This window comes from Herpailurus yagouaroundi, unplaced genomic scaffold (assembly GCF_014898765.1).
Source record: "Herpailurus yagouaroundi ecotype Mexico unplaced genomic scaffold, PumYag 196, whole genome shotgun sequence".
Lineage (NCBI taxonomy): Eukaryota > Metazoa > Chordata > Mammalia > Carnivora > Felidae > Herpailurus > Herpailurus yagouaroundi.
Window position 1 is genome coordinate 36458078 of NW_024412427.1, and position 21404 is coordinate 36479481.

The window sequence follows — 21404 nt, forward strand, 5'->3', positions numbered from 1 at the left end:
CAACAGCATTTTTTCACAAGAACTAGAACAAACAATCCTAAAATTTGTATGGAACCACAAAGAAGAGCCCTGAAGAGCCTTTTTGGCCCTGAAGAGCCAAAGCAACCTTGAAAAAGCAAAGCTAGAGGCATCACAGTTCCAGACTTAAGGAACATTACAAGGCTGTAGTAATCAAAACAGTATGGTACTAACACAAAAATAGACACACAGATCAATGGGACAGAACAGAAAACCCAGAATGAACCCACAACTACATAGTCAATTAACCATCAACAAAGCAGGAAAAAATATCCAATAGGAAAAAGGCAATCTGTTCAACAAATGGTGTTAGGAAAACTGGACAGTTACTTGCAAAGGAATGAAACTAGACCATTTTCTTACACCAAACACAAAAATAAATTCAAAATGTATTAAAGGCCTAAATGTGAGACCTGAAATCATCAAAATCCTAGAGGAGAACACAGACAGTAACCTCTTTGGCATCAGCCATAGCAACTTCTTTCTAGATCTGTCTCCTGAGGCAAGGGAAACAAAAACAAGAATAAACTATTGGGACTTCATCAAAATAAAAAGTTTCTGCACAGCAAGGAAACAATCAACAAAACTAAAAGGCAACCTATGGAATGGGAGAAGATATTTGCAGATGACATATCTGATAAAGAGTTAATATCAAATATGTATAAAGAAGTTTTATAACTCAACACCCAAAAAAACAATCTAATTAAAAATGGGGAGAAGACATCAATAGACATTTTTGCAAAAAAGACATCCAGATGGCCAACAAACCCATGAAAACATCCTCAACATCACTCATCATCAGGCAAGTACAAATCAAAACTTCAATGAGACATCACCTCACACCTGTCAGAATGGCTAAAATCAACAACACAGGAAACAGTATGTCATGGTGATGATGTGGAGAAAGGAGAGCCCTCTTGCACTGTTGGTGGGAATATAAATTGGTGCAGCCACTGCGAAAAACAGTATGGAGGTTCTTCAAAAAGTTAATAATAGAGCTACCCTATGATCCAGCAATTGCACTACTAGGTATTTACCCAAGGAATCCAAAAATACTAATTCAAGGGGATGCACGCACACTGATATTTATAGCATTATCTACAATAGCCAAATTATGGAAACAGCCCAAGTATCCATCAACTGATGAATGGATAAAGAAGACGTGGTATGTGTGTGTGTGGGTGTGTGTGTGTGTATGTACATATATAATATATATATATATAGAGAGAGAGAGAGTATATATAGTAGAGTGTGTGTGTGTGTATATATATAGTGGAGAATATTATCTAAGCAAAATTAAGTCAGTCAGAGAAAGACAAATACCATTATGATTGCACTTATATGTGTAATTTAAGAAAAAAAACAGAGATAAGGGGAAAAAAGAGAGATGGGCAAACCAAGAAACAGACTCTTAACTACAGAGGGGAGGTGGGCAGGGGGATGGGTGAAATATGTGGTGGGGATTAAGGAGTGCACTCGTTGTGATGAACACAGAGTAATATATGGAATGGTTGAATCACTATATTGTACATCTAAAACTAATTATCACTCTGTATTGTTAATTAACTGGAATTTAAATTAAAACTTAAAAAAAAAAATAACTAAAATCTCTAATTTTCTTCACCACTCAGACCTGCTCCTATAAATAGCTTCCAAAGGCCAAAGTAAGAGAATGCCTAATCCTGCCCAGCACTGTACCCTGAACAGGTGAATTGTGTAAAGGTTTGCTGCGAGGTATTCTGACCTTCCCCTCTCTATGAGGATACAGCAATTCACCATCCCCGCCTACCTCCCTGGAAACCAAACAGCTAATGTCCACTTTGCTGCTGATGAAAGGGATCACTTGTTGTTTGTTAATTGTGGAAAGCAGAGAAGGAGGCTTACAACCAGTAGCGCCATCACACCTGAAGGGCAGGTGCCACTCACCAGAATCTGATCAGGCACCGCATACTTGGCAATCTTGTTGGCCACTGCTGACCTGACCTCCTTCACCACCAAATCTGGGTCACCTGCATTGTCCTTCAACACAATAAAGGCAAATGCAGCTGGAAGGAAGCAAAGATTTGGGGTGTATTAGACCGCAAACCATCTCCTGAGGCAGAGCATTGTATATAGTCACTATAAATCCTAAAGATCTTAAAATCATACACTGGTGACCTTGTAGCAGCTGCTTTGTTTCATTGTAGCCCTGAAGATGTGTTTCCATTTCATCCAAAGCAGAAGCAATTCTCACAGCTCCTTTGAACATCCCAGTGAAGCCAACACGTAGTTGAGAGCTCTCTGGGGCTCTGGTGTTGATTGGCTGGGGGTGTGACCTTGGAAGCATAACAACCCCCTCCCACTGTCCTTGCACCTGTGAAGTAGACCATACTGTGGGCTGACAGGAGAATACTATCCACTCCTGTGAGATGGTACATGGGAACACAGCACATGGCACTAATCTTGTGGGTACATGTATAGCACGGTGGGAACTAGCCACAGTAGCTATTAAAATGTAAATGAAGTTAAGGTTAAGATGTAGTTCCTTGGTCGCATGATCCACTTATAGCTATGGCTACTCTCCTGGACAGCACAGATGAAAAGCAAGCTCCATCTTGGCAGGAAGTTCTGTTGGGCAATGCTGACTAACCAATATTTTACCATAAACACTAAGTTTTGTCTGTCAGTATCCTGCCAGGTTCCAGAAAGGATTAACAGTGGTTCCCACAGGTCTCTACATTTCTTGTGAATCCAAGTGGGATAATCTTGCATATGTGGTACCCAGGGATCCAATTCTATTGTTTCTCTACATGAGCAATCCCACAACCAGTGGGGACAGTCTCTTTCCCCATGGATCTGCAATGCCCTGTCATACATGGAGTTCCTATATATGTGTAGTCTGTGTATGCCTGCACCATTCCACCCATCTTAATTAATTCTCCCCATGGCACATGCCATGGCACAACCTACTTGTAGCTTCTTCATTGATTGTGTTTATTGCATATTGTCCATCTCTCCCCTCTACTCCCTGACCCTCCAGCATGAAAGCTCAATGAAGCAGAGACTTATGTCCCTTGCCAGGTCTGGGTCCTAATCAGACAAGACCCAGGACCTCCCCTTGATTAGATCAAGTGCACAGGGAGTAGGGACAAACAGGTACCCAACAGCTTTTGCTGTTGTGTATTACAAATAGATGGCTGCTCAAATTTGTTAGAAATCAGAAAAATGTATATCACCATACCCATGATACACACGTCTTCCCCAGTACTAAAGTCCTGGTGATCCCAAAGTTATTTGTATGCATCTGCTGATGGGATTATGAGGTGGCCCAAGGCCTCTGAGTGTCACAGGCAAGGACGTGTTCCCATCTCCATCCCCCTCCTATCCCTGCCCCCTCTCCAGTGCTTCCCAGTCTCCTGCTAAGGAAGGGGGGGGGGGGCAACCTCATGAACACATGCTTCTCATGGCAACTGAAAATGCTGTTTTTAAAGGAACTTCAATAAATGTTAAATTTTACAATGAGTTGATTTAGATAAGGTGTTTGCGTAAATAATGGAATAGTGGCACATAAACATGGCAGGAAGGCAGGTAGCAATGGGACATGCTGCGACAGAGGCTGTCCCTGACAGCAAGAGGGAGAGTGTCCAATCCCAGGCTGCTTGGCCAGGCAGTGGAGGATGGTTTGCCCAGCAGGGCAGTGTAGGGTCAAAAGTGTCCAGCTAATGCCAACCCAAGTGAGTGTGGCCACTGTGCACCAAGCACTATGATACTCAAGTGATCCTGCCGCTTCCCACACCCACCTGCTTAGAATCTGGCAGACTTTGGAACAATGTGTGTCTTCAGTAAGACCACCCTGACCATCATTTAGCACTCCCCTGGCATGTCACTTGCATGGGAACCACAGGTCAAATTCCTCCAGAACAAGTCCCAGAGCAGCAGAAGAGTCCACTCCAGGGCACACTCCTGTCTGCCAGCTCCTATGTGGCTGCAGAGCTGGCACCAGGCGCTGTAACCCAGCATGTGCAAGGAGACGCTCTGAGCACGATAGGACATTTCATGTGAACCGTCGGCAACTGGGCCACCACAGCCACACAGACAGAGGATGAAACTCCCAAGCTCAGTAGAGGCCAAATAGACTCCCAAGCTCAGTAGAGGCCAAATAGGTCCTGGCTGCTTGTGGATGTGTGTCCTCAAAGGATGGCAGAATTAGGACATTTCAGAAATCTGACCCTCCCCTAACATGCATGCCATCAAGTCTATTCACCCAAAATCCACGTAAGACAGAAGGAAGCAACAGCTTAACCTATAAAAATCCCCTGCCACCCACCTTCCAGATTCTGCTCCTTTTACAAAGTGCCCACAATGGGCGTAAGACCAGGAATGAGGAGCTCCTTTTGTGGGCACTCACCTTCTCCTTTGATGTCATGGGGGTAGCCAATGACAGCAGTCTCTGCCACAGTGGGGTGGCTAGCCTGTGCAGAACACAACAAGACAAAACATGCAAGAGGTGAACCGCCTGAGTCAGCACGCAAGTAAATCTGAGGCCTCAAAGAGGCATCCTACCCAAGGAGGCTGGGCCATTCTCACCATCGAGTCCTCGATCTCAGCAGTCCCTAGCCTGTGGCCACTGATGTTGATGACGTCATCCATCCGCCCTGTGATCTGGTAGTAGCCGCCCTTGGTCCGGTAAGCCCCATCTCCAGTGAAGTAGTAGCCTGCACCACAACGGGAGAATTCAGCACCAATACCTCTGAACCAGGACCCAGCAGGGCTCCCGTCCCTCCAGGAAGGATACAGTAGTACCCACACCCCAACTCTCTCTATGGAAGAAAGCCCTGATGCCCCAGCTCTGCTAACCTCCTGCCTGTTTGTACTCCTGGCAACCCCTTGTGGAGACACTTCTCTAGATAGTGCCATCTGGCTATGTGCTAGAGAGAGGGCAGTGGCTCTGAGTCAGCAGAATTCTGACCATGTCATAACCGCAAACATTGGGGAGCAGATGTACAAGGAGCCCACCCAAGCATCCCCAAAAGTGAGTCTCTTTCACAAGCTTGAGACTGAAGATGATGGGTTCCCAAAGGCACACTGTGTATATAATCTTCCAACCCAACAACACAAAGCAAAGCAGGAAAAAAACAAAAAGTAAACCGGAAGAAAACTCACAGCCATCATGACAGTTCTCCAAAGTTGTTTCTTCATCCTTCTCTCTTAGTAGCCTAAGGCATGCACACCACAGGCCAGGCACTTTGGGCTCTGCATGCAGCCCCACTTAACCCCCAAGAATTCTTACCAGTCCAGAGACCAGGGGACTTAGGGAGGTGAAGTGGATGGGGGGAGGATTCCAACTCCAAAGTATCACTGCTCTACACTCAGTCATCATTTTCTTAAAAATGTTTTCCGAGCTTATGATTCCCAGTGTGTGCAAAAATGCATGACATGATCCACTTTAGCCAGCTCACCTGGGTAAGGCTTGAAGTAGGCCTCCATGAATCTCTGGTGGTCTCCATAGATGGTCCTGGCCATGCCCGGCCAGGCCTGGGACAGGCACAGAGCCCCAGAGACATCACCGCCCTCCACAACGTTTCCCTACAGACCCAGAGACACACATGTGAGAGAACTGGCAGATTCTGCTTCAGAAGCAAAAAACTAACATTCTTCTGAAAAATGATAGAGGGAAGTGCCAGAAAAATGCATGAAAACAGAAACATGAAAAATGACAAGGAGGCCCCAAGAGGAACTGCCTTTCTCCTCCGTAAGGAAGCAGCATGGAGAGGGCTTCCCATAAAACCTAGGGCTCACCCCATGTGGCAGTTTCAACTGTGTCCTTGAATGCTTGCCCTCCACCACCTAAAAGAGCCTGGCACACGTGACGTGGGACAGCGAGCAGAGGAGGCCATGAAGGCAGACAAGAGTCTCAGGAGCTTGGCAGGGCACCCGTGAAGGAAGGAGATGCCTCTGCAAGGCCCTTACCTTCTCATCCATGAGAATTGGGACAATGCCATAAAAGGGTCTCATAGCCATGCCAGGGAGGATTTCTGCTCCTTCTTCCGAGGGGCGTGGGGCGATGCAGATGCCACCCGTTTCTGCAGGGAGAATGGGGAAGAAATGCAGGATGGGCCTAGCACCTAGTTGAATGTTTCTTGAGACACTGCCATGAAAGTGTCCACTGCAGACACACAAGTGCTCTCCCAGGGTCGGAGATGGGTGCTTGCCCCTGTCTGCTCAAGGAAATGACACAGTGATCCCAGTGACACAAAGACCTCTTTCTGAGGCAAGCCCAGACTTGGGTTCTGGTCCTCTCATCTGCAGAAACGAGATGGGGACCCAAGGAGGAGAGGTCAGTCCAGCTATGGCTCTCCACAGGGATAGGGGCTTCCTCCCTTCATCCATGGCTCTGTGGGAAGGGGAAGAACCCACCTACTTGCACAGGAAGATGGGGGAAAAGAACTGCTTCTGGGCCAGTGCCCCATCCCCCACACCAAACAATGAAAAGTGATGCTCACAATTCTGTTCTCACATCTCTGGCACTTCCCTCTATCAGCCTGCATGGAAATGCCTCACAAGACTCAGCTGTAGGGAGTCTCTGTCCTGAGCCTTCCCAAATGGAGGAGAACAGAGCTATTTGCAATACCTCACATTCTGGCTTCTTGGAGAATGAGACCACAGTTCGCTACATTTATTACATCAGTGGTGATCTCTTACTCCGAACAATACTCCAGAGCAGAGAGGACAAAGAAAAACAAAATGACACAGAAAAAAATGTGTTTCCCACTAAAATCTAAATTTAGACCCTGGTCCCTTACAGCAGGGTCCATCTGCATCAGATGTATTTGTGTTGGACACATGGACCCTACAGGGAAAATGAACATTTAGCTAAGCACCTACTACCTGTCAGCAGTAGGCAACGTGCAGCACTTCTATCATCTCTTTCCATCCTCACTGGGGCCTGTAGTGGAGTGCCCCATTTCACCAATGAGGAACCCAAGGCCCAGAGAAGTCATTACACATCTTACAGCTGCAAAAGGGCAGCCACACACTGTCTCTCACTCTAGACATCAGATTTTTCAACCACCACATATGCTGAGGGGCTGAAGCATTAGTGGTGTTGGATGGCATTCACAGAGCCTCACTCACACTTGACCCTCCAAGATTCAGGCTCAGCCACATGTTCTCATATGCTGTCACATGCAGTGAGTGAGCCCTGCATCAGGTCCCCTTCTCCTCAGGGGCATTCTCACCTGTTTGCCACCAGGTGTCCACCAGCGTGCATCTGCAGTCCCCCACCACCTTGTGGAGCCACTCCCAGGCCTCATAGTTGATTGGTTCTCCCACTGAAACCACACACAAAAGGAAAAAAATGATATAATACACCTCAACAAAACTGAAAATAAAAAGGATAGGTTTTTATAGGAGAAATTGTTCTATAATTTTTCTGAAGGACATAAAAGAAAATTTGAAAAAGCAGTGAGATTCAGCATATTTATGGCCATCAAAAAAATACAAATTACAACAAGATATTTTAGCCATCATGTAAGAAATTTTTAAGTTGGATAAAATGTGGGGGAACCAATAGCACATACACTATAGGAGTGTAATTTGGTATGGAACTGGAGAACAACTTGGGTGGTTCTCTTAATATTTAAAAGTGGAGGGGCACCTGGGTGGCTCAGTCAGTTAACTGACTGACTTTGGCTTAGGTCATGGTCTTGTCATTCATGAGTTCGAGCCCCACATCAGGCTTTCTGCTGTCAGCGCGGAGACTGCTTTGGATCTTCTGTCCCTCTCTGTCTCTGCCCCTCCCCCACTAGCATGAGTGCACGCACTCTCTCACTCTCTCAAAAATAAATAATAAACATATTTTTAAAAATTGAAAAAATAAACATGCATACACCTGATACAACTACTTAGGAAACTGTGGTAGAATCCACTAAAGCTAAACACGTATATACACACACATGCTATACACACACACACACACACACACACACACAAATGTGCTTGCATCCTATGACTCTATAGCCTGACTTCTACAGCAATGTCTAGCTGCTATGACCTCAATGTTTGTGTACCCCCAATATTTCATATGTTGAAATCTTAACCCCTAAAGATGATAGTATTAGGAGATAAGGCCTTTGGGAGGTAATGAAGCCCTCAGGAATCGGATTAGTGCCCTTGTAAAACAGACCACCCAGCTCCCCCCTCCCTTGGACCATATGAGGACACAGGGAGAAGGCACCATCTATGAACCAGTAAGAGGGCCCTTACCAGAAGACAATCGTGCTAGCACCTTGATTGTGAACTTCCCAGACTCCACAACTGTGAGAAATAAATCCCTGTTGTTTATAGTCATTGGTGTTTTGTTATAGCAGCCCAAATGACTAAGCTACCACCCTAATGAGATGCCCATACAAGGCTGGCACTCAGTCAGAACTTGCCAGATTAAACATACCGCTGCTAAAATAGTGAAATCCTCTCATGCTGGCTGTCTCTTGCTCAGGACCACTCACGTGCAGCAAGTAACCAAGGCCTGACCTGGCCAGGGCCTCCCATGCTGGTCACACAGGTGCTGGATGTTGTGTGTTTTGCTCCTGCACTCACCCACACCCACAGGGAGGCCAGAGGATACCATGCAGCACTGGCCCATACACTGAGGAACAGCAAGAGACAGAATATGCAAACACTGGGGCGTGACTACTGGACCACACCCACGGTAGCCCCCACAGGAGGGTAAAATCAAGTTCTCAAAACATAGAACAGAGCCATATGGAAAACTGCATGTTGCTGAGTTACAATAAACATAGGATAATAGCACAGTTTGATCTTGTTCAGGGAAAGAAGACATTTCAGAACCGAGCTATGTCTTTCACAGTAATATAACTGTGAAGAAGGCATCAGAAGGTGCACAGGCAATGGGGTTGCCTGGAGCAGCGCCATGGAGGACATCAGCTTTCATTACCATGTTCCAATTTTTTATTTTCCCCAGCAAGAGTATAACTATGTGTCACTTGTGAAGCTGAAAGTTAAAAAAAAAATTAATGCAAATCTTGAGGTTAAAGTCCTAAGTAAACTAGATTCTGCTGACCAGTCAGATTAAATGAAGTCAATGCACCCAAAGCCTGGGCTGTGGGGGCTAATCCAGCCACACGGAAGCAGCCTGAACTGTGGAACCACAGTGGAGATCAGCACCGCACTGGCTCTGGTCAAGGCATGAAGCTTCCTGGTCCATGGTGCTACTCTCTTTTGCCAGTGTGAGAAGATGCCAAGTGCTGTTTACCTGCCTGCCAGCACTGCTTATTGATAACCAGGTCCCAGGGAAACCCCTGCAGGGCTCCACTGGTGGTGCTCATTACATGGCAGGAATGTGCCCACGAGACCAGCAAAATACACAGAGCCTGGCCAATCCTTTGTGTGTGCTCCCTGGTACAGAGTTGTTCTGGGCCTGATCCAAGAGAGGAAGTGGAGAGAGGACTGCAGAAGCCTGTCTGGCCTAGAGGATGCCTGGCTGAGGCAGCTTTTGGATGGGACGTGCACCCCCACTCTAATGCAGCTACTGAGCATCTCCTTCTGAAATGCTCAGAGCAAATGCCTTATCACTGGGGGTCCTAGTGAGTCTTCCTTAGCAGTTGAATCCCATGAGTGCATCTAGAAAATCAAACCTCCCTTCATCACTAACCTAACTCCTGGTCCCACTCAGGTGGCCTACAAGTGGCACCTGGAGGATCTGAGTGAGTTTCTGTGGCCCTCTGCTTGCCCTCGGACCCCAAGCACTGCCCAGCCCAAAGTGCAGGGGCACATCATAGCCCTTGTGATGTGGAGGGCAGGTCTTCTGCATCCACACAGCCCCCAGTCAATACACACAGGACTCACACTCCATAGCCTAAACATGCCAAGAGAGGCATCTCAGACTCACCACCATCTAGAAAGGAGCCCAAAACACTTTCTGCTGACCCCACCTGGAAAATTCAAAGTACTTGGTCATCCAGACACCAACTGACCCTAATCACAAGGGAGGCTCTGAATAAAAGGGAGCTAGGCACATGAAAACAGGTCTCCCAGGCAAGGATCCAGGCCATCCTGGGTGGGAAGCAGCATTGCTCGGTAGCAACTGCCCTGGAGATGCCAGCATCTGGGTGTTGAGCCCTCAGCACAAATCTGAGCCTTCTGTTTCTGGCCCTGCAACTCAGCTTCACAAAGAGCAGTCAACCCTCACTGACCTGCTATGTTTCCCTGTGTGTGGGCATTGGGATGCTGAGGATAATGATGGGTGTGACTTTTGGGAGCTCACTGCCCAGGGAAACAGTCAGCATGAGAACAGCTATCCAAGTACAGAATATGGATTTGTCTGAGAAAAGAGAGCCCGAGGTCCAGAGCAGCCAGGGAACTCCACAGGGAGAAGGTTCACAGAGACGGACCTTGAGAGAAGGTTGGAACCCACACAGATGGAGAGGAGCACTATGGCATTTCAGGCAAGGGGAGTAGTATGAACCAGGGCCCTGAGACCTATAACAGCGCTACACACCTGTGCCACTGATGAGTGACATGCACATGCTATCCTGAGCTCCCTTCCCCGTGGACACATTTGGCAGCAAGACACCCCCCTTGTGGTATCTGCCCTACATGCCTCCTCTGTGAAAAACCAAGAAGATCCAAGTATTCACCCAAGGAGCACAGAGGACCTCCCTGCCCTTGTTTTGCCTATTCACAACATGTGTAGGAGCAGAAATGAAATGAATCAGGAACAAGGAGAGAGAACGGGCATGGGTACCTTCCACCCCACTGGTATCATCTGAACTAACCCCACATCACCTTTCCCAGATGTTTCCATGTGACTTGGTGACATATATAAAAATTATAAATGGAGATAACTTTTGATCTCATAACTCCTTGCCTTGGAAATATCTACAGCAAGAACAGCACACAAGCACAGAATGATGTTTATTATAGTCCTTGGGACTATCCAGTCCTAAGCAACAGAGGAACACCTTAGTGACCCAGTCAGCTCCTGCACTGCAGTCCCATGTGACCACTGAAGGAGGGCTTGGGCCACCTTACCAGGTTGGGAATTTTTCATAATAAAGATGAAGCACAGAACTCAGGCACAGAAACATCTGGAATATTGTGCTCCAGACTGTTTGTTATCACCTGGGGGCTCCAGGAAGTTGCTTATGGGCAGGGACATCTGCTTTCTATTCAGTATGGCACTGTTTGAATTCACCACAGCCATAGCCACGCAGCTTTCATAATTAAAACCATCCTGAAGCCTGCACTGGCTCTGCCACATGGCACACACACCTCTCCAGCAGCACAGCAGGCTACTCACCTGACCCCAGAGTCCGCAAGGAGGAGCGGTCGTACTTCTTCACCCAGGAGTCGCCATATTTCAACAATAGCCGGACAGCCGTCGGGGCCCCATAGAACTGATTGATCTTTAACCTCTGCACTGTCTCCCAATATCGACCTACAGAAAGACCCAAGTTCACCATCAGTCTGAGCCCACTAGATAGAATCTATTCTAACTTATTTAGAAATCAGACAACAGTTACTGTGTGCTGGATACATGCAAACCCCTGTGTTAACAGAAAGGAATCCAACACCCATCATTGGGATAGGAAGGGAGCCCTGTGGCAATCATCACCCAGCACACCCCACATCCAGGGCTGGTGCATTTGGAAACAGCCTTCCCCTGGCTCTGGATGGCTGCATCCACGTGGTATATCCCACAAGATACAGCAAAGATTGGTTCAAAGGGATATCACTGTGAATTTAAAAAATAACCCATGTAGCACTAACAAAGAACTTATGTTCACACTTAGATGTCTCTGAGGTTGTGACAGGTGCTTCCCCTGGAATAGCAGTGGCCACAACTGAGTGAGCCCTGGGGAGCAGGGCAATTGTCCAGCATACACACACACACACACACACACACACACACACACACACACACACACCTGGTTTCCCACAATCCCCCTCAACTCACCACCATGGCTCTACACACAGAGTGGGCTGAGCTTCGAGGGGTTGAAGTGATGGGCCTGAGATCACACCTAAGGTGTGGCCCTTAATCCCTCACTATGCCCCCTACATAATCTTCCTAGGGTGCATCTAGTCCATCAGGAGGCTGAAGAGAAGCAGGGGAGGTGACAAAGAAGTTCTACACACATCATTATTAGCACTGTGGAATGCTTGGCAGAGCCACCACAATTCAACTGAATTATAACAAATACTTGGGGTTTTGTGCTGCCTGAAAGAGAGATGCCAAGGTGAGCAAGATGTGGGTCCTCAAAGCAATCTCAATTCATGGAGGTGGCTCCAGGACACACACAATGCTCTCTGACAGATGTCCCTGAAGGCACAGGCAGCAGAGCTGGAGAAAACCCCCCCTGTCTGTGGTAACAGGAGGCTGGCAGTTGGCCTGGGTGTTAAGGGCTGGATCTGGTCAGGTGGCTAGAGAGGGGAGAGGGACAGTGCTAAGGGGATGGCCCAAGGCACCCAGTTTGCTAGCAGGACAAGAACTCTGGAGTGGGTTGTCCTGAGACAGCTCCCAGTGACAAATCACACTCCCATCTACTGCTTATCTGATCTTACTGCAGACATGGCCCCTGGCCCCAGCCCACCTGGCAGAGCGAAAGGCCTGGCAGCTATGCCACGTGACCACAAGGACCACAGCCGGGACAGAGTGAGGGAATCTACTCCACCCTCCTGTGAACTTCTCCTCCTTCCTCAAGCTTCCTCCTGGGGACCCTGTTTGGTCCCCAGTCCTCACCAGCATCAGGGTAAACTGGGGTGCTCTCAAAAAGGACAGTGGTTGCTCCATTGCACAGGGGTCCATACACCACATAGCTGTGTCCTGTGATCCAGCCAATGTCGGCCACACAGCCAAAAACATCGCCTGGCCGGTAGTCAAAAACAAGCTGCAGAAACAGGAAAAGAGGCTGTTAGGAGCCTGTCACCCCATGCTCCCATAAGTCACTAACAGTGTTCTATAAATGCAAGACACAGCTGCTCCCAGGCCACCAAGAGCAGGAAGAATAAGTGCACCGCCAGAGCTCCATGAAGCTACAGCAGTAACAAGACAGAGTTACTGCCACACACAACATGCGGATTCTCACAGATGACAGTGAAAGAAGCCAGACCCCAGGTGTATACTGTATGAGCCCCAACCCAGCAAAGCTGATCTGTATACTGGAGGTCATGCTAGTACTAGCCCTGCTGGGGGGCTGCTTGCCAGCGGCATGTCAGCGCCTCTGGGAGCTGGAGACGCCCCAAGTCCTGAGGCAGGTGGTGGCCAAGTGTGTATCCACAGGTCGAAGCTCATCTAGCCATATGTCCAAAATAAGGGAACCTTTCTGCATTAAGTTATACTCCAATTTTTTAAATCTCAAAAATTGCCAAAAAGACAAAAAAAAAAAACAAAAAACAACAACAACAAAAAAAAAAGCCAAAAAGACCAAGAAATGCCTCAAGCATCATCGGTTTCTGAGAGCCTGAGCAGGGAGACATGTGCCTCCTGCATTCTTGCCACAGGGTCCAACCTGAGCCTGACCTACCTCTGGATACAAATGCCCCTTTGCAGGAAACACAGAGATCAGAGGGACAAACCTCTGGGTGTTACAACAAAGTTGAAGGAAACGGAAGGGATAGAAGAGAACCAACAGGTTAAAAAGGCTTAAAAGACATATTAAAAAAAACAAACAAACAGTAAGCTACAGTATCAGGGGATGCATGTTGGGTGACTAAGCAAGAAGAGGGGAAACACGGGGCAGTGACACTATCAAGGTCAGGATATGGGGGAGAGGTTGTGGTTGGACAGGCCAGGAAGGGCTTCTGTGAGGCTGACAGGACATTTCTCCACTCCTTTTTTTTTTAAATTAATTTATTTAAATTCAAGTTAGTTAACATACAGTGTAGTATTCGTTTCAGGAGTAGAAGCCAGTGATTCTTCACTTATATACAACACCCAGTACCCCAGTGACATTGAAGTGGGTTGCCTTATAATAATTCAGTAAGCCACACATAGGATTTGAGTGGTTTTCTGGATTCTATTCTGTATTCTGATCTATTTTGCAATAAAAAATTTCTTTTAAATCTTTGGGCGAGTGGGTCAGAGTGGCTAAAATGAACAAATCAGGAGACTATAGATGCTGGAGAGGATGTGGAGAAATGGGAACCGTCTTGCACTGTTGATGGGAATGCAAACTGGTGCAGCCGCTCTGGAAAACAGTGTGGAGGTTCCTCAAAAAATTAAAAATAGATCTACCCTATGATGCAGCAATAGCACTGCTAGGAATTTACCCAAGGGATACAGGAGTGCTGATGCATAAGGGCACTTGTACCCCAATGTTTATAGCAGCACTTTCAACAATAGCCAAATTATGGAAAGAGCCTAAATGCCCATCAAGTGATGAATGGATAAAGAAATTGTGGTTTATATACACAATGGAATACTACGTGGCAATGAGAAAGAATGAAACCTGGCCTTTTGTAGCAACATGGATAGAACTGGAGAGTGTTATGCTAAGTGAAATAAGTGATACAGAGAAAGACAGATACCATATGTTTTCACTCTTATGCGGATCTTGAGGAACTTAACAGAAGACCATGGGGGAGGGGAAGAAAAAAAAAAAAAAAAAGAAGAGGTTAGAGAGGGAAGGAGCCAAAACATAAGAGACTCTTAAAAACTGAGAACAAACTGAAGGTTGATGGGGGGTGGGAGGGAGGGAAGGGTGGGTGATGGGTACTGAGGAGAGCACCTGTTGGGATGAGCACTGGGTGTTGTATGGAAACCAATTTGACAATAAATTTCATATTAAAAAATAAAAATCAATCAATCAATCAATCAATCAATCTTTGGGCGAGTGGACCAGTTTCTTGCTGCCACAGATGAATGTGGAGAATCCCCAGGAGTCTCCAGACAGTATAGTGGTCTGGAGATGGGCAGGGCCCTGTGCAGCTGTGTCCCAAGGCAGGGGGCTGGGGGGATTATTTCAAGGAAGCCTGTGGTTTCACAGCACCAGAGCATAAGGACGCCCACACCCAAAGCCCCACAGCATTGGGGACTGAAAGAATGTTTAATACAACTTGGACCAAATTGCCAAGTCTTTCATGGGGCTGAAGATTTCTCTCCCTGCAGTTCTGGTAAGGGTAGCAAGTGCCTGGGGCCAGCCATGCTCCAAAGGGCCTGACCCTACTGTATACCTCCAAAATCTCTTCACACCCTTCAGAGCCAACTGTCCTTATCCCCTAGAGAACTACATGTGTGCATACTTTCATCTATAGAAGGCTCAAAGTTTCTATTCCCAATTCTTAAAAAAAAAATTTCTTATTGAAGAGAAATTCAAAAGATGGTCCCATGCCTATACTCCGACTGCTTTTGCTCATGTAGACTGGGTCCTCCAACAATTTTGGTAATTATTATTACTAAAAACTAACCTCTCTCCACGTTTACAGCTTCCCTAATGTTAACTTCACTGTAAACTGGTGGAAACAATTTGATCTACTCTGTGACTTTCTTGGTATTTGGTTTCATTAGCTATATTTTCCAAAGTATTTTTACTCACATGATGTGTCAATCCTTCAACTTTCCTCCCACCACCGAGAGCTGAAGAGGGGTGGGGTTTTCCAGTTGAGAACACTGAGGTCAAGAAAGGTTCTGTGGCATGCTCAAGGTCACCCAGCAGGCAGAAGACAACTGTTCTAATATGGATTTGAGTTCAGGTACTTTCCGCTCAGCCTGGTTCGGTGCAACATCTGTCTTTCTGCTTTTCAACATCGTTAGTCCTGGGTGTGAGTAGCCGCCAGTGGGACTGGTGCAGCACCACTCAGAGACTGTGTGATGCGCAGTGTGCATGCTTGCTACCTGCCTCCCAGCACCTGCTCCTCCCCATTCATTTCAGGAGATTCACCTCCCACATGACCAAGCCTGACCAATGAGCACATTCCACCCCCACCCCTAGCCACAGTGACTGAGGCAAACGGGGCCCTGACTGCAACCAGGCCAGTGATTTTGCTGGCACTATGAGGCTCTCTCCAGTCCCTGGGAAGGAATGTGGTCAGCACAGAGGAAGGGGGCCAAGGCAGGAGAGATGCCACCACGCGGGACCAAAATCGGAGCCCTTCTTGGATGGGCCTGGGCTTGCTGGTCACCTGGCTACTCAGTTCCCTTTGCAGCTGGCACCAGCAGTGCAGTTTTGCCTTTTGCAACAGAGAGGTCCATAAACACTATCTTGAAACCAAATCCTACCTGGGAAAAGTCAACTACTCCCCAAGTAACCAGGGATACCACATTAAAACACAACCCCCACAACCCACCAATATTCAAATCAGTACCGATTTTTTTTCTTAAATGTTTATTTATTTATTTTGAGAGATAGTGAGTGCAAGCAGGGGAGGAGCAGAGAGGGAGAGAGAAAATCCCAAGCCGGCTCCATACTCAGCATAGAGCCAGATACAGGGCTCAACCCCACAAACCATGAGATTATGATCTGAGCTGAAATCAAGAGTCAACACTTAACCAACTGAGCCACCCAGGTGCCCCCAAATCAGAACTGGTTTTTTAAATGCACTTATTGGAATAAAAAAAATGACATACCATCTGCTTTATAGGCCCTAAAGGATGGCCCACTGTAATATAATTGCCATATACTAAATTTAAGTTTCCTTACAAAAGTAAATCTTTTTCTAATTTTACTTTTAAAATGTGGCCCCAGGGGCGCCTGGATGGCTCAGTCGGTTAAGTGTGCAACTCTTGATTTTGGCTCAGGTCATGATCTCACAGTTTGTGAGATGGAACCCCATTAGGCTCTGCGCTGTCAGCATGGATTCTCTCTCTCCCTCTCTCTCTTGCCCCTCCTCCCCCCAATCTCAAAATAAATAATTTTTTTTAACACAAAAAAAATGTTTTCCTTTCTTTTAACATCACAAGGAAAAAAATACCTTTTAAGTAGAAGAGAACATTTTAACATGTAATAGTAACATATTCATCTCTATAACAACTCAGTTGTAAAACATGAGTTTTGACATTTTTTTAGGGAGGGAGGGGCCCAGGATGGCCTCAGCATCTGGGCCCCTGAGCATCAGAACACAGCTGTGCCAGTGAACATGTCAGACCTGGGGAGGGCTCAACTCTTACAGAGCAAGCAGACAGTACAGACACAGGTGCAAAGGGGCTAAAGACCTGCAGTGAGTCTCAAATTTTCGATCCAGACTCTCCCAACAAGGACAGAACTCAGCCCCCATGCCTACCACTCGCTATGCCAGTGCTACAACTCACAACAGCCCTGCTCCTGAGCACATAAGAAGAAACATTAGCACCTCATGCATTCAGGCACTATGTTACAGCAGGAGTTCTAGCCCTAAATTCAGCCTCTCCTGGCCCCCTGCTCAGAGCCCTGCCCGGGAGGTGGGACACCCCGCACTCTCAACCTTCCCCACCAAGGCCCGTACCCTGTGCGTCACAGCGGCATACAGCAGGTAGCCCGCCTGCGTGTGGACGAGTCCCTTGGGTGTTCCGGTGCTCCCCGAGGTGTAGAGCAGGAAGAGCATGTCCTCACTGCTCATGCTCTCTGGAGCACAAACAGTGTCCTCCTTGGCCATTTCCTAGAAGGGGGAAGACACAAACAGCCCCATCCAAGGCAGTTACCCTCTGCTCCACATTCACCCATCCTAAGGAACACCTCTTGCCCAGCTGCTGCAGGCCTCAGCAGACCAGATTCAGTTCACCTGGTCTACTCTGCCCTAGTTCAACTCCAGATGCAGAGAACACAAAATAAAAGGATGGATCTGATCATTTCTATTCCATTAAGTGTTTCAGTATGTTTGTGGTATTTGAGCTCCATCTTCCCAACCAGGATGTAAGTCCATCAGATACCACCAGGGAACCCTGAACATTGCTGGGGGACCCAGGTTGAGAACCACGATCCGACAAGACTCAGACCCAGTTAACCCAATAGGAGTTAACCTCTCCTTAAACTGTACAATGTGAGACAAACCCACCTGCTCGAGGGGGATGTCCAGACGCCCCATGTGGACCTTGTTGTCCGTCCTGTGAGCCACCAGGACATGTTGGATGGTCGGGCAGTGCTTCACAGCTTCATCTACTATCTTTTTCAGCTCCACCACGCGTCCTCCCCGGAGTCCTTGGTTGAAGGTGATGACCACCTTGCACTTAGCTAATGGAGACAAACAGATATTTCTGGTCAGTTTCCTTCCTACTATGACTCTCACAGCCCAGACTGACAGCCACACAGTCCAGGCCTAAGAGTGTGATACACAGAGTCCATTCTTGAGTAAAAGAGTCAGCAAAATGTGGGGGGAGGGGGTCTGCCTGCTTTGTGATCTTTGTGCTCAATGCAGAAATGCCAGGCCTTTTCCCAGCTCTGAGGGGGAGACTTCCACCATTCCCTCCCACCTGCCCTGGGAGCTTTCCCGGGTGAGAGGCCATCATACTGCCCTCAGCCACAGCCACTATAGTGGCAAAGCAACATTAAGATGCAGAGACCAAGAAAGCTGGGCAGCCAGAGACCAAGCCCCAACATGTCTTGTGTGGCCCCTGCCCTGTCCAGGGTCAAGAGGCTTCACTGCCCAGAAAATAGAGGCCATACCCCAGTGGGTGCCAGGAGCTGCCAGTCCCTACCCTTGCCTTTAACTGAAGGAGCTCCAAGATTCACACCTGCTCTTCAACAACCTGGCTTGGCCAGGCCCAGGGCAATGCAGGGAAGACCCAAGCTTCCACAGCTGACCTAGGGTGGGCCCTGAGCAACGTATCAGGTACAGACAAAAACTGGGCATCAGAACCACAGGCAAAGGAATGACCCCCCAACCACCAACATCGTGCCTCAACCTGGGATGACCCAGAGGGATCAAGGCTGCAGTGGGCTATTATATAGCTGGTCCCTAAGGAAGATCCCAGAACAAATACTCAGCTGTAGTACTAACTGCCAGGGTCCCACACACATCCCCAGACCTTTTATCACTCTGCACCAAGGGCTTCTTCCAAAGCCAAAGGAAGAAGCACTAGGGGATTACACAAACCCAGGAGCCCTCCACCAATGACTCAAGAGCTGGAATATACATACCCCAGGTGCCTCACATGTGGTGTCACATCCTGACACATGTGGTTCCATTGCCTCCCAGGGCTCCCTGAGGGACTGAGCTCCGGGCACCCACTGTGGATACTTGTCTGGTGGATTCCTCTTCCAGCTCCACTCCCCACTGCCCTACAGTGCTTCCTAGGACCACCTCCCAAATGAACTGGCTACCCTGAGCTCTTATCTCAGCATCTGCTTCTGCAGGAGCCCTGACTGAGGCACCAATCTCCTTCAGCTTTTCAGTGTGAAAAGTGCCTTCTAGCAACATACTCATTCTTTCTTCCTCCCAAGGGCGCTAGAGATGACATGACCTTGAGGACCACCTAAGAATTCTCTCAGTCCAGGGGCGCCTGGGTGGCGCAGTCGGTTAAGAGTCCGACTTCAGCCAGGTCACGATCTCGCGCTCCGTGAGTTCGAGCCCCGCGTCGGGCTCTGGGCTGATGGCTCAGAGCCTGGAGCCTGTTTCCGATTCTGTGTCTCCCTCTCTCTCTGCCCCTCGCCCGTTCATGCTCTGTCTCTCTCTGTCCCAAAAATAAATAAACGTTGAAAAAAAAAATTAAAAAAAAAAAAAAAAAGAATTCTCTCAGTCCTTCTCTGGGTCACCCAGGGTCACATAGATACAGAGTGCTTGCAGTGCCCAGGGCAGTGTCATCCAGCTCTGCACACCAGAGGCCCCCAGCTACACACTCTTTGCTCCTCAGGCCTTGGCCATCGGTCACCCTGGGACAACTAAATCAGTTGGGCAGAGTCTGTCAGAGACCACCCTGGCCTACATCCTGGAAGCTGGAATTGGTCCAGGTAAACACCTAGTGGGGCAGGAAGAGAGAAGATCCAGCAGGTAGAAAGAGACTATCCTCAAGGGGATGATAGACAAAGAAAGCTCAGGATCCCCCAGGAGAAAGTAGTGGCCCCAGCCCATCTCGGGTGTTAGCATCACATTATGTGGGTTATGGCCCCTCCGCAGCCTCCCATGGCACCTGCCTTGTTCCTGGCACTCACTTGTCCAAGGCTTCCTGCCCAAGCAGTTCTCCAGGGCAGGAACTTGCGTGCACATGCCCAGTCCCTAGGAGGTGCTTGGAGAGCACAGCTCACTCTGTGGCTCCCCCCCAACCGAGGCTGTGTGATGGGCACAGGGTGTGTGTATAGCATTAGGGCACAGACCAGATCAGTGTGACACTTTATCTAGGAAGCTTCAATTTTACCTCCTTGGTTTTTGAGCAGGTATTGGCATCTATCTTCATTTCTTATTGCTCCCATAGATAATTACCACAAACTTAGTGGTTTGGAAAACTCATAATTTAGTTCACAGTTCTCTAGTCTAGGTGAGCTTGATAGGGTTCTTTTCTTGGAATCTCATGCCCAAAATCAAGGTGTCAGCAGGCAGAGTTCTTATCTGGAGGCTCTGGAGGAAAGTGTACTTCCAGGTTATTCCAGGTGTTAGCAGAACTCAGCTCCATATAATTGGAGGACTGAGGTCCCCATTTCCCCATTTTCCTTGCTGTCATCCAGGGATTATTTTCAGGTTTTAGAGCAACCTACATCCCCTGGCTTGTGACCCTCTTTATCTTCAAAGCCAGCAAAGGCAGGTCAAGTCCTTCTTATGCTCTGAACTCCCCTTCTGCTACATGTCCTCTGCCTCCAACAAGAGAAAGTTCTCTGCTTTCCAGGACTTATGTAATTAGATTGGGCCCACCTGGATAATCTCCACATTTTAGGGTCCATCCCATCTCCTAAGCCCTTTTGCTATGTAAGGTAACATATTTCAAAGTTTGGGGGGATTAGAGCGTGGACATCTGTGGTGGCCATTATTTGCCCCTACCCACAACCTCTCAGAATCATCCTCCTGTTGTCCTCTACCCTCCCCACCATACTGTCCTCTCTCTCTATTCCTCACACAGCCTAAAGCAACAGAGAACATAAAGGGAAGAGGAGTGGTCAGAGCCTGGACGCCAGGCCAGGAGAAAGAAACTTTAGACTAGAACACACTGAGGTTGCCATGCCTAATTCATGATGAGACCCTGGTGGCCATGCTTACACTCCCACCCTGCCCCTCACACTGATGGATTAAAGGTAGTGGCAAATTCCTTCACTTGATCTCATAGTACTTCTCAAGTAGAAGTAGAGTCCTGGTCTCCTTCCCTTGAATTTGGAATGTCCAGACCGGTTGAACCAATGGAATATAGCAAAAATGATGCCATGTGTATTCTGGACCTTGCCTTTAGGGCAACTGGCAGTTTCCACTTCCTTCCTGTTGGAACCATGAACCGTCATATAACATGTCTGACTGCCTGAGGTTGTCTGGGTTAGTCATACAAACAGGCC

General features: G+C 47.8%; 1 protein-coding gene across 2 annotated transcripts in view; it reads right to left on the reverse strand.

Moving 5' to 3' along the window:
• Nucleotides 1-21404, reverse strand: part of ACSS1 (acyl-CoA synthetase short chain family member 1) — a 61741-nt gene that overhangs the window by 6521 nt on the left and 33816 nt on the right. Inside the window, exons 4-13 of one of the 2 annotated variants that reach the window (XM_040447899.1) lie at nt 17989-18164; nt 17440-17592; nt 12761-12908; nt 11318-11455; nt 7236-7328; nt 5968-6080; nt 5457-5583; nt 4585-4712; nt 4406-4469; nt 1945-2063 (exon numbers count right to left, since the gene is read on the reverse strand). In XM_040447899.1, coding sequence (XP_040303833.1) covers nt 1945-2063; nt 4406-4469; nt 4585-4712; nt 5457-5583; nt 5968-6080; nt 7236-7328; nt 11318-11455; nt 12761-12908; nt 17440-17592; nt 17989-18164 — 1259 coding nt within the window. The remainder of the gene's footprint in view (nt 1-1944; nt 2064-4405; nt 4470-4584; nt 4713-5456; nt 5584-5967; nt 6081-7235; nt 7329-11317; nt 11456-12760; nt 12909-17439; nt 17593-17988; nt 18165-21404) is intronic. The other variant, XM_040447900.1, reaches the window with a different exon arrangement.